At 40.9% G+C, this 13,511-nt stretch overlaps 1 protein-coding gene across 1 annotated transcript; it reads left to right on the forward strand.

Annotated features, from left to right (window-relative positions):
• The first annotated feature begins 6,013 nt into the window (after window positions 1–6,013).
• On the forward strand, window positions 6,014–11,016 carry LOC111150546 (bone morphogenetic protein 15). Its single transcript, XM_022508039.1, has 2 exons — window positions 6,014–6,359; window positions 10,157–11,016. The coding sequence occupies exons 1-2, from the start codon at window positions 6,035–6,037 to the stop codon at window positions 11,014–11,016; spliced, it is 1,185 nt and encodes a 394-aa protein (XP_022363747.1). The 5' UTR covers window positions 6,014–6,034.
• Window positions 11,017–13,511: the final 2,495 nt, after the last annotated feature.

Here is a 13,511-nt window from a genome sequence, read left to right on the forward strand (position 1 = left end):
CAGGACCTAATTGAAATCATTCTCATTGCAAATCATTAAATGCTCTCTAGATACAATCTAGGGACTCAGGGAACTTCCTCAAGGAACTGATATTTGGGCTGCGATATGAAGGTTGAGTGGGAGTACCCCAGGGAATGAGGGGGAGAAAGCATTCTGAACAAAGGAGACAGTATATATAAAGGCCTTGAAGCAGAGATAGCGTGGTCTGTTGGAAACACTGAAAGATAACCAGAAAGCCAGTGTGGCTAAAGCACAGAGAAAGCCAAAACCCTTACAAATATGGCAGTCTCAAATAGCTGTGCAGTTAATGTTCTACACAAAGTGCCTTGTTAACGGAGCTAAAATCCAGCCCATGCTCTGCTTACTAAGCCATAGAGCTGTGTCTATCCAGAAACTATCTTTTTCTGATTTGTGAATTCTTGTTTTAAATGTCAGAAAGATGCAGAAAAGGTAGCAGCAGTCCCTACAAGACCATGAATGTTCTGGCTCCTACCTATCATACCAACCTTACCTGGAATTATTTCCCTCATTCTCTCTCAGTGTTCTGGCTTAACAGTTCTTCTGCACCCTCAGGACCTTTGTGCATGTTTTCTTTGATATACTGGGTTCCACTATCATACACTCATACACAATGCTTGGTACACTGTTGAGGTTTGATGAGTTTGTTTTAGTGTATGGTCCATGACCCAAGGCTGATTTGGCTGCCTTTGAGTTTTGGTCTGAATGAATTACGGTTGAGTTTGAACTTCCCTGGTCTTCAGGCTAGGGAGGGTGGTGCAATTCCATTTGCAAGTGGTGTGAGCAGTGACTCTTGGTACCCATGCATGGGAAAGCAGGTCCTTCCTTTTTCTGGGGCTTCTGGCATCTTTAGGGGTGGAGAGAGTCACAAGGACTTCTTAACATAGGTAATTGTGATTTTTTTTTTCAAAAAGAGTTGAAAGCACAGGAACAAGTTGTTTAAGACTTTCTTCTACCACCAAACTCAGGTTAGCCTTCTCTTAGGACACATTACAATACCCAACCAGAGCCTGCCCATCAGCCTAGATTTCTACAAGAATGATAAACACCTATTAGAATGATTTGTTCTATAAACACTGATTGAGCACCTATAATAATGAATAAAAAAGGCATGATCCTTGACGTCACAGAGCTTATATTTTGGCATCATATTCAGGAATATCTGTAGGATTACCTTATAGGGGAACTGAATCTTCTTAAGGAGCTAACTACTCATTGGCAGCTTCAGTAGAAAACTTAAAAGATACAGACAGGGGCTTTGAGGTCAGCCTGACTTGGGTGCAAGTCATAGTAGATTCCACCATCTGAGAGTTGTTTAACCTTAGGCAAGTTTCTTTTTCTGATCTTCAATTTCTTTACCCGTAAATGGGAATGATAATACTTAACTCATAGAGCTAATATGAAGATAAAATGAGACATGATATGTAAAAGGTTATAGTCTAGTGCCAAATTCATGAATATTTGTATAAAATACATCATATTCCCTGTTTCATGGAAAATGATTTTTTAAATAAAACAGATCTAGAGGGCGCCTGGGTGGCTCAGTGGGTTAAAGCCTCTGCCTTCGGCTCAGGTTATGATCCCAGGGTTCTGAGATCGAGTCCCGCATCGGGCTCTCTGCTCAGCAGGGAGCCTGCTTCCTCCTCTCTCTCTGCCTGCCTCTCTGCCTACTTGTGATCTCTGTCTGTCAACTAAATAAATAAAATATTTAAAAAAAAAACAGATCTCGAAAAAGGGGCCAGTTTTCAAGGACTCAGAATAGTAATCAGAGGAAATGTTTCTTATCTTTTATGTCCCTATCAGGGTTGTTATCTTCTTGAGATAGAAACTATCTGTTTTATATCACTACCCCCAACCAATCTCAGTGCCTAGCATAGTGCCTGGGACTGCTAAGGATAGGACTTGTTTTATTCATTTCTGTATTCTCAGGGTCTTGTATAGTGTCTAGAACATGGTATGCTTATCACATGTATTAAATCCCTTAATCCTCACAACAGTTCTCTAAAGCAGTGCTATTATCCTTATTAGTAAATGAGGAAAACTGAGGCACAGAGAGATTAAGTCAGTTGTCCAAAATTACCAAGCTAATTAAGTGCTAGAGCTTGAGTGTGAACTCAGGCAGTCTGGCTATAGTCCTGTACCCTTGACACCTAACACAATCACATGTTAGCTATTTGTTGAATAAATACAGTTGCAAGAAAATGTGAATTAATAATCATGTAAAAGGTGTCCATTATACATGTATACCTTATAACAATAGACATGCTCCCCCAAATTGGATGAAAATTGATTCTTTTTAAAATGTCATGCATTTTACCAGTATGCCAGCACATTAATGTTTGAGAAGTTAACCCTTACTGTGCATTAGGGGTTCCTGCTGCTCAAAACAACTTGTGGGGACCCATTTTGCTATGTCAAGAACCTCCTTTGTCATGTCAGTAATCACTTCACAAACTGTCCTATTTATAAGAAGTAGTGTTTTCACATACTGGCTTCCTGCTAAAGCAGGAAGGGCCGGTAAATATCCTTTAGAAGATCCTATTCCAATCACCTACAACCCCCCCCCCCTTCACCCCACTCCACCGCTCCAACCATAAGGCTAGAAAGACTGTTGGTGCCCTCTTCTGGGCATTTGGGGCAGTAGCATACATTGGGCACAGCGCGGGTGGGGGAGGCATTTCCAAGAAATAATCATGTCAAGTTCTTTCAATTCTGCTGGTAAGAATAGAGTTGATTTTTGGATCTTTTTCTGAAATAAGAAATTGAATCTTTTTCGGAAAATAGGAAAGCTGACTTATTCAAACAGGCAAGTCTCCTGAAGCTCTGGTGGATAGAGAAATGGAATAAAAATTCAGCTGAACTTTAGAAGGATGCTGAGCAGACATTTCCTTTGGTCAGGAACACTTTACATATACTTCAAAATTATAGGCTATTATGATAAAATTTACCATTTATTTAAGATTATCTATGTGCTAGATACTTTCTATACATTGTCTCATTTAAATCTCACTACAATCCTAGAAGGTAAAGAGTATCTCCAATTTACAGTTAAGAAAGCTGAAATTTAGAGAGGTTAAGCAATGGACAAAAAATGGCAGAACCAGAAATTCGAACACAAGTCATGTTCTTTTCAGTGTAATATGTTGTCTCTTTTTATTTCTTTTGGCCCTGTATCTATATTTCACTACTAAGAGATGTCAGAAAAATGTTCTTGACAGATGTAATCCCAATGCAATACCACTGAAACATTAAAGAAAATTGTGCCCCAAACCCTTACATGGACCCTTTTCCAGTTGTCCTGACAACTTGTTTTATTTAGTTATGTTGGAAGGTAGAAAGTTTAAAGTTGTAACAGACAGAGGACAAGAGCCAAAGGGAATGTTTGGGAGGCAGAGAAGGGAGTAAGAGAGAAAGGAGGAGTTGTATGGACATGGAAAACAGAGATGCTTTTTGACTTCCTCTCTGTTGGCCATAAAGCCAAAACTAGCCCATCAGGGTGAACTTAGCTTTCTGGAAAGAAAAACTTGCATCAAATGTACAATAATTGACCTCTGTCTAATACTTTGTGCCAGGCACTATTTTAAGTGCCTTACATGTATTAACTCATTTACTCCTCAAAAAAAAAAAAACTTATGAGGCAAATCTTATCATTAATCACATTTTACATATTTGAAAATTGAACCAAAGAAGTGGCTACGATCACATGAGGAAACTGAGACACAGAGTTGAATACTTTGCCCAAGGTCAAGTTAATAAGTGGTGGAATTTCAACTTAGGATACTGGCACCAGAGCCATGTTCTTACCCATCATTATATATTACTCCTCTCAATATGTTGTAAGGATAAGCATTATTTTAGGAAATGTTTACTTTGGGTATATATGAGTGTGTGAGTGTGTGCGCTAATATTTGTGTTAGGTTGCAATGTAAAATATATTTATTTCTGTGAGTCACAGACAAAAATGTCTAAAACCTACTGCTCTAGCAATAGTATTGCTGAATTATATATCTTCAACCTCACTAGGATAATGCTAAATTACTCTCTAAAACAATTTTACCAAATCAGATTTCCACCAGCAGTGTGAGAGTAACCTGTGTTCTATATCCTCACCTGAACTTAATAGTGTCAGGCTTTTAATATGCTGCCAATCCAAATGGTGTGAAATCATATCTTATGTGGTTTTAAATTGTATCTTTCTGATTTCTATTACATATTTTCATATATTTTAAGTATTGAGATTTTGCCCTTTAAGAACCATCTGTTTATATCTTTTACTTGTATATTATTGCATGCAATACAAATGTATACAATACAACATACAACAACAGCAACTCTTTGAAGGAGCCAGCAGTACAGATGAAGAAACTCAGGCTGGCAGAAACCTTGCTTAAGGTCACTCAGCTAATGGGTTATTGAGTTGGCATTTGAGTCCAGACCCAGGGGACCCGTTAGCCTATGGCTTTTGTTTTATAATACATGCCAGGGACCAAGCCATGCTCATAAAAACAGAAGAAGGGAACAAATAAGATCAAGCATATAACAATATGCCTTGTGTCTAATTAGGTTTTGTGTAATTAATGTAGCTTATTTCTTTGTGTCTTCACGAAAACTTGTGAGATAAAACATGTTATCCTCATTTTACAGGTAAGGAGACTGAGGTTCAGAGAAAGGAAAGATTTGCATTGGAGAGGTTAAATTATAGCTAAGAAGAGGCAGAATCACAATTCAAACACAGGTCTGTGTGATTCCAAAGTCCATGCAGGTTACACAATAGTGGTGCTTGTCCATAGATATTCTTGGTATGAGGTAAAGGCCTCTCACAAATCACGTCTGCCTCATTTCCTAGAGCCATGTTTTGACCTCCTGCTTCACCTTCTTCTTAGAGCCCCAACGAACTGCTTCTATTTGGAGATGGCCAGGACTACACCTACTTTTTTTGTTTCTTTTTTTGTAGAATCCTGGTCTGGGGCAGCCTTAACTAACTGGCCCAGCCCACTGCCTCCCATTAACCAGTCAAATGAGATGAGTTCCCAGCCAGCTTCCACAGATTCATCTTCTACTGCCTCCAGACTTCTCTGAGAAAGCCCACTCAGGATCTCAACACCTTCCATGGTAAAACAGAAATTCTTAATCAGAACTGTCAAACTTGACTGCACATTAAAACCACCTGCAGAAGTTAAAAAAAAAAAAAGCCTTGATGCCCTAGTAAAAGCCCAGACCTGTTACATCAGAATCTCTGAGGACAATTCCCAGGCATCCATAATAGTTAAAGCTCCCCAGATGATTATAATGTATAGCCAAGATTGAGAACCACTGTTAAAGCATCTTCTTCAAGTTCCAGTAGCCATACTCACAGTGGTTTCCACACTTTAGTGTTCATGGAAACTTCTTGGAGTATTTGTTACGATTCAGATTTGTGGACCTCACCTCTAGAAAGTCCATGTTTTGGTTTGGACCCAAGAGCCTGCATTCTTAACAATCACCCAAGATAGTTTCACTGCAAGTCAATAGCAGATCACATTTTGGGAAATGCTGCATTAAGGGAAGGGCTACATGGAAGTGGGATGGAAGTAAAAGGTCTCTGGCCCTTTAAGGACTAATTAAGAAACTACCTTTAAAGCTATGGAGTACAGCAAGCAAGGGCTGCTTTTTCTCATCCTAGTGGATAAGGTAAGGGAGCAGGTCCTGGAATGGACCTCTCCTTTAAGGTTACCTCAGCATCCGAGTAAGTGTTATCTTGTTCCTAATCCTGAAGAGCAAGAAGGATATGCTGTGTTGCTCCACCTGTTGTTTCCATTTGTTTTGACGTGAAGAGGCCAAGTTAAGAGACCTCCTTTTGTCCAGAAGATTCTCCCAGAGGAATTGATATAGGGTTGCCTGCTTGCCTTTTATTTTTTCTTGCCCCGTCTTTTGTGGTTGTGGAGCCATATGCAGTTACCTATGTGAAAGGAAAGGCTCGGAGTGACACCCTTTGGGTTTGGGCTGGAGCGTCTTGCTGAACACCACACCTTTCAAGATGGTCCTCCTCAGCATCCTTAGAATTCTTCTTTGGGGACTGTTGCTTTTTATGGAACACAGGGTCCAAATGGCAAAGGTAGGGCAGCCCTCTATTGCCTTAATGGCCGATGCCCCTTCCTTGCCCCTGATTTGGGAGCTGCTAGAAGAAGCTCCTGGCCAGCAGCAGAGGAAGCCCCAGGTCCTAGGGCACCCTTTGCGGTACATGCTGGAGTTGTACCAGCGTTCAGCTGATGCACGTGGACACCCTAGGGAGAACCGCACCATTGGGGCCACCATGGTGAGGCTGGTGAGACCCTTGGCCAATGTAGCAAGGCCTCTCAGAGGTGAGTTATCATACCACACTGCCCTGTCGGGAAGATAAGTGGGGAAAAAGAGTGTAGCGAAAAGGAACCTGTGAGTTTATTGTCAGGCTTCATTACCTAGTGGGTGAGTTGTTTTCTCAGGCTTGGATTTCAAATGATGGAAAAGTTGGAAGAAGATGGCTCCAAGCCTATTTCTCTTTAGCATCCCAATTTGAGAACAGATTACCTTGGGACCTACCTGAGGAATCTCTCCCAGGCCTCAGGAAAACTGAATGATGTGTCAGCTCCTGTCTTTCTAAGAAAGTCTTATTGCTTGTTATGTTACTGAAAACTATAATTGAGAAACACTCCTATGCATTCTCATTGGGGGGGGCTCTTTATGTGTGGTTGTATTCTTATAAGGCAAAGAGCACAGGATACTGAATTGGGGAAATTTGCGAGAATAGACAGAAACTAATTAATATCAGAAGTTCTGTATACCTGGTTAGGTGAACATCTGCTATTGTATATAATCCTTAAGGACGACGACTACCATTAGCTGTCATGGAGAAATTAGCCTAATTTTTAAAGATAAAACTAAAGCACAGAAGTCAAAAAACTTGCAACATTCACATAGACAGTGGGTGGCAGAGATAGGATTAGAGAGATTAAGTCTGCCTGATTCTGAAGTTTCCATAACTTCTCAAGTGTTTAGATATAGTATGTTGATATCCTTGTATACCAAGCAGTTTTTCTATTGTCCATATTGCTAGTTTGGGTTTTTGGTATTAAAGGTATTTTAGAATTTTCTTTGTTCCCATCATGCTTGATTTTAAAAATGTCTTCATTAGATACTGATTCAGAAAACCAGTAGGCTTCTGAAGTACAGGGCTTTCTAGGGAATGCAGAAAGTCATCAACTTCAAGGAAATCTTGGGAACCCGGTGAGATTAATTTTGGGTATTTGCTAGTTTATACTCTCTCTCTTAAATGAAACAACCAATATTCCCCTAGCTAACCTTTATGTGAGTTTACCATGTGCCAGGCATTGGGCAAAATACTTCACAAACATCTTCCTTAATCCTCACCACTAGCATAGGAGGTAGGTACTATTAACATAATCATTTTGTAGGTGAAGAATTGAGGCTCAGAGTAACTTACTCAATCTAACACAGCTAGTAATTGGTAGAGCTGGGTGTCAAACCCAGGTTTTCAGGCTCTAGAGCCAGTGCTCTTAATCATCCTGCTGTGCTGACTCAACAGATTTTAATTGCGCACCAGGCACAGTGTTTGGGTTAGGTCTGAAATGGCAAATAATGGTTCCCCTGACCTCTAGAAGCTCCCATTAAGGTATAATGGACAGATAGGTAATCACATAATGGTGTTAGAGCATGACCAATGCTTTGACATTTGACAAGGATAAGCAGTAGGGCTCCCAGGACATGAAAGGAGAAATAGGTCACTGTTTAAAGCCAGCAAAGGGAAATCGGGAGACAATGAAAGACTTCACTGAAGAGCTAATATTTGAGCTGGACCCTGAGGAAGGAGTAAGGAGACTATGTGTAGAGGCAGAGACAGGCATTCTGACTGAGGAAAGGGAAAATAGCTTGGGGTTGGAGGAGAGTCATTCAACAAATATTTAACGCCTACTGAAAGCTAGGCACTGTTTTAGGTGCTGGCATACAGATATGATCAAGACAGGCATGGTTTTCATGGATGAGACAGATAAGTAAAAGCAGATAATTGTGAATTGTGGTAAGTGCTATCAAAGAATGAAATTGATTTTGATAGAGAATAACGGATCCTTCCTTTACGTGGGATTGTCAGAGAATGCATCTTTGAAGAGGTGATGTTTGAGTTGAGACCTATAAGATAAGTAACTAGGCATGAGAAGAGTAGAGAGAAGCCTGATTTAGGCAGAGGGAACTATGTGTACTATGGCCTAGGGGGTGGAAACAAGCTTGTCTGACTTGAAGATTAGAAGGAAGATCAGTTATGGCTGAAGTGTATTAAGCATTGTGGAGAGTGGCAGGAAATGAGGCTGATGAGAGGCAGAGACTTACAGGCCATTGTTAAGGAATCTGGATTTCATTCTGAGTGCAGTAGAAAGCTGTGCATTATTTGCACAGTTTGTAGAGATGATATGGGGCTAGAAAGGAGGATGCCTAGAATTAGGTCACTGTCTTGGTCTGACTGTTGAAAATACTGGCATCTAGGACTCTGGAAAGGATCCAGAAATGGATGACAAGAGTACAGGGACAGATCTCTCCATTAGGAGATGACCCAGCTGAATTGAACTTGCCTGGAGAGCTATGCCAGGTTCAATCACACAGGATGTGTGAGTCAGCCATTTCCCTGAAAAATTCTGAGCAGACCCTTCCTGGCTCTGATCCTTAGCCACTCCACCCTGCTTCAGGAAATATGTGATGTCAAGGTCTGAAAGGAAAGGGCAGTTCCTCCCAGAAGATAGTCTGCTAGAGGTTGGGTTGGGCTCTTTCTCAGGCAGGGTGGGGCAGGTGTATGGGTGGGCCTCTTGGAAAGAAGATTATAGGATGGGAGTGTAGAGTAACTTGAGAAAGCAAATACAAGTTTCGCTTGGGCTCTGTGTGAATGATGTCCAGTGACCCAAACTTGAGGGTGTATTTAGCATAAGTTGAATCTGAGCTATGAAAAAATATCCTGATGCCTCAAGATATTAAAGCACTTCTACATTGACCAGTCCAGGCCTACTGAAAAATCCAAGCTTGTGTATTCAGTGAAGGAGGAAGGTTAGGTAAATAATATGTAAATTAACATGCAAATGTTTAGCGGTAAGATGTTTGAAGATAAAAGCAGCCATTTTCTTGCAATGCCTGTTTTTGGTTATCTTTGCTCTGGACCTTTTTTTCCAGGAGAGGGTGCAGAAATTCAGAGCACTGTGGGCCCAGCTTTCCAACCTTTTGGCCACTGGATGTCAGCATTACAGTCTGGATTAAAACACTTAATCACCAAGAGGTTTTCAGCTTCTGGTAGAATTCTTAGCAAACAAAATATTTATCTGAACAAGGCCTTGTTCAAAATGGTATTTAGGGGCCTGGTGGTACAATGAATGTACATGCATAATCATTTCCAGTAAGAAATGAACAAGGAGAGACTGAGAGTTAAGGGGAAAATGGTTTAAGAAGGAACAGCTGCTCAAGAAGCAATTCTTAATGTAGAAGGTGGAAATGGCAAAACAGCTGCCCCCACTAGGGAAAAATAGACAAAATTATTTTGTGGCATCGTGGTCCCAGATTTGAAGTGATGGTGGGCCATAGATAGTCCCCAATATTGGGCTGTTACCTCAAAGTTTCATCTGTATAATGATATGACAGGAGAACTAATTCTTAGTTCATGCATGTCTCAACAATTCTCTTAATTGATCACTTTTAATAGTCAACTAATACTGATATTCTTCCATACACACAAAATAATTCCATATTTGGGTTTTTTTCCTCTCATCCTCTGTTGTGAGTGATCTAAAAATAGAACACAATATCTTTTTAAGGGAAACCTACTTGGGCTCAAATCTTGATTCTACCATATACTGGCTTTGTATGTACTCTGGCATAACTTCTCTGAGCCTCAATTTCTTTGTCTGCAAAATGGTGATAATTACTATCTCATAAGGCTACTTCAGATTAAAGGGCTAATGCTTTAAAACATCTAATAGTAAATGCTTGACAAATGATAGTGATTATTATGGTCTTGCTTTATTTTAAGGGCCGCTTACAGCTATTAGTTTGTATTGAGCAGAGTTGTGAGGGAGATTCAGGCTCCAGGTAAGAAGCTAATCCTCTGCTTTTGTCCCCTCCTGTGCAGGCCCCTGGCATATAAAGACCCTGGATTTTCCTTTGAGACCAAACCAAGTAGCGTACCAACTAGTCAGAGCCATTGTGGTTTACCGCCATGAACTCCATCGAGCTCATTTCCATCTCTTCTGCCACATGCAACCCTGGCTCCAGAAAAGCCAAACCAATCACTTTCCTTCTTCAGGAAGAGGTTTCTCAAAGCCTTCATTTCTGTCCAAAGCTTGGACTGAAGTGGATATCACACAACATGTTCGCCAAAGGCTCTGGAATCCCAAAGGACGCAGGGTTCTACGACTCCGCTTCATGTGCCAGCATCAAAAAGGTAGTGAGATTCTTGAACTTCAGTGGCATGGAACTTCATCCTTGGACACTGCCTTTTTGTTACTCTATTTCAATGACACTCATGAAAGTGTTCAGAAGACCAAACTTCACCCCAGAGGCCTGGAGAAATTCATGGGAAGGGACTCTTCTCTTCTCTTGCGGAGGGCCCGCCAAGCAAACAGTATCATATCTGGGGTCCCTGGCCTCTCTGGGGAACAGGATAGGCCTCAAAGTAAAAAGTGTTCCCTCCAACCTTTCCAGGTCAGCTTCCACCAGCTGGGCTGGGATCACTGGATTATTGCTCCCTACCTATATACCCCAAACTACTGTAAAGGATCCTGCCCTCGAGTACTACACTATGGTCTCAATTCCCCCAATCATGCCATCATCCAGAACCTTGTCAATGAGCTGGTGGACCAGAGTGTCCCTCAGCCCTCCTGTATTCCTAATAAGTATGTTCCCATTAGCATCCTTTTGGTTGAGGCAAATGGGAGTATCTTGTACAAGGAGTATGAGGATATGGTTGCCCAGTCCTGTACATGCAGGTGATAGCAAAAGTAAATCTAGCTCAGGTGTTCTGAGAAATTGGAAGAGTGTTTAACATAACAAAACAAATATCAGTGTTAAAGCTGCAAGTGTTCTACCTGTGGTCATCTACCAATTCTTTAGGTTACATCCCTTGCCCTAAGTGTTACTTAAGTCTCTCTTCCCCATGTATGAGGTCCTCACTTTATACAAACAGTTCTGATACCAAACAGTACAGTTTGACCACTAATCAGAGCCCTTAAAGATGTTCTTTTGGAGATACCCAGCTTTCTTGTCTCTTTTTTTTTTTCTTTATTGTGGCTTTGTCAAAAGTCACTAATCCATGATAGTAGAACTTCTGGAATTGTCCTACCAAGGCCTGCAAAGGTGAAATCTTCCTAGTAGCAATCTTTTTGAGGCTTTCTAGAAGACCATGGGTTAAGAAAGCCACTTGAGATTTTACTCCTTTATGTTGCCTCCTGTATCCTCAAAACTAGTACATCATCAGAAAGACTGCCTGCATCTGTGTTTGCACTGCCCTCTGAATCTAAAACTAACTTTTCTCAGATGGATTAAAAAATGTTTAGGTAATAATCTCCATTGAAATCTTTGGCAGGAAACAGTCTTTCTAAAATATCAGGGATTTTTCTCTCAGCCTCTGAACCTGGGGAAAGTATATGGGATCCCTTTTCTGGGGTAAGGAGAACAGCCTTTGATAAGGCTGATAGGAAAACTTGAATATGGACCTGAGGATAATCACTTCAAAACCACCTGCATCTATGGTGAGAGGAAGAGCTATCATTTAGGATTATGTATGGGGGAGTCATTTTAAGCTTTCTATGGAACAATGGATTTCACAGTGCATTGTTTTATATAATACTTAAATCCCTGTTAATTATCATTTAAAAAATCTCCCTGGTTGCTCAGAGGCTAGGAGTTGGCCTGGTCAGGGGTGGAGGAGTAGAAGGCTTCATCCCAGAAGCTTGAAGGGCTCTGGGGGAAGGGTGAGATGTTCTGAAGCCTGAGGCCAACTTCAATCTAGCCTTGCCTGTTTGTGAGTTCAATTTGGCTCTGGGCTGGATCTCTGTGGGGAGATGGGCTTGCTGTTTGCGGAGGCATGAAGTCCTGCTTTAGACTAAATGATGCTTGCAATGTGACTCTTTTCTACTCCTGTACTGTGCTGAAGTGATGGAGACTGGGCTGTGTTACAAATAAATCATTTTTTTTGTTGCTGAAGAGAATCTTGAATGTTTGAAGGATTGGGAGTGGGTGGAAGGAATTTATTTCCTTTGTTCCATTTAACTATGGTCTGGAGCTCAATCCTAATCTCGAAGGGTGGGGCTGCAGACTCCTATGAGGTTCTCCTTAAAGGCAAAACTGCTAGTGATCAGCCCTCCCCAAGGGATCTCTTTGAGGAAGCCCAGTAAGGCATCTACCCTGCCCAACTTTTCCTTAACTAGTCTTGTGACCATTCACAGTGGGATGGGACTGATTTAGGGTAGGTGCATATCTTTGCCAAATGTAAACCCCTTCTCCACCATCACCATTTTTTTCATTTATCTATCAAATTAACTCACCTTACCATTCCCTTCTCAATAATTGGTTCTGGCTAGATAAAATACCTTACAATCTATAAATATACAAATTTTATTCTTCTGGAGGAGCTGTTTTTTAAACATCCTTTCATCCATCTATCATATCTCTAGGAATCAGTACAGATGTTTTTTTATTTCCTGAAGGTCCCTCATGACACTCCAGACTTGGGTACGTGCCCTACCTCTGTGCTCACATAAGTACTATTTGCTTTCTTTTTTTTATTATTTTTTAAAGATTTTATTTATTTAACAGACAGAGATCCCAAGTAGGCAGAGAGACAGGCAGAGAGAGCGAGGAGGCAGACTCCCTGCTGAGCAGAGAGCCTGACACGGGGCTTGATCCCAGGACCCTGAGATCATGACCCGAGCCGAAGGCAGCGGCTTAACCCACTGAGCCACCCAGGCGCCACTATTTGCTTTCTTTTAACACATTCTAGTGTAACTGTATTTGTTGCCAAAGGTGAAGTGCTTTTGGGATTTTCAACTGTTTTACCCATTTCCATATTACTGGATCCTGGCACATAGTAGGTCTTCAAGGAATATAAACATAAGACAGTGACTCTTTCTGTGATACACTCTTCCTAACAAACATTTTAATGCTCACATTTCATTCATTTTCCATTGGAATAAATGTAATATGATATCCCTTGTACATAAAGATTATTTTTGTACTCCATTATTTCAAAACCATCATCCAAGTTGCAATAGAATGTAACAGCTATGTTCCTAAATGAGGCAGTTTCAGAATCATTGTAATATATGGCAAGTTGACAGAATAAATGTGTGCTTCCAGTCTAGATATTTCCCTAGCCTGCTTGGGGTAGACACAAATGCCTAACAGGCCTGAAGACAGACCTTGTTCTCAGGACCAGATTCTGAATTCAGCATTTCAGTGCTCAGCATTTCCAGAAAATCATGGTCTGC

The sequence above is a fragment of the Enhydra lutris genome, unplaced genomic scaffold, assembly GCF_002288905.1.
Source record: "Enhydra lutris kenyoni isolate GAN:26980312 unplaced genomic scaffold, ASM228890v2 scaffoldscaffold23, whole genome shotgun sequence".
Classification (NCBI taxonomy): Eukaryota; Metazoa; Chordata; class Mammalia; order Carnivora; family Mustelidae; genus Enhydra; species Enhydra lutris.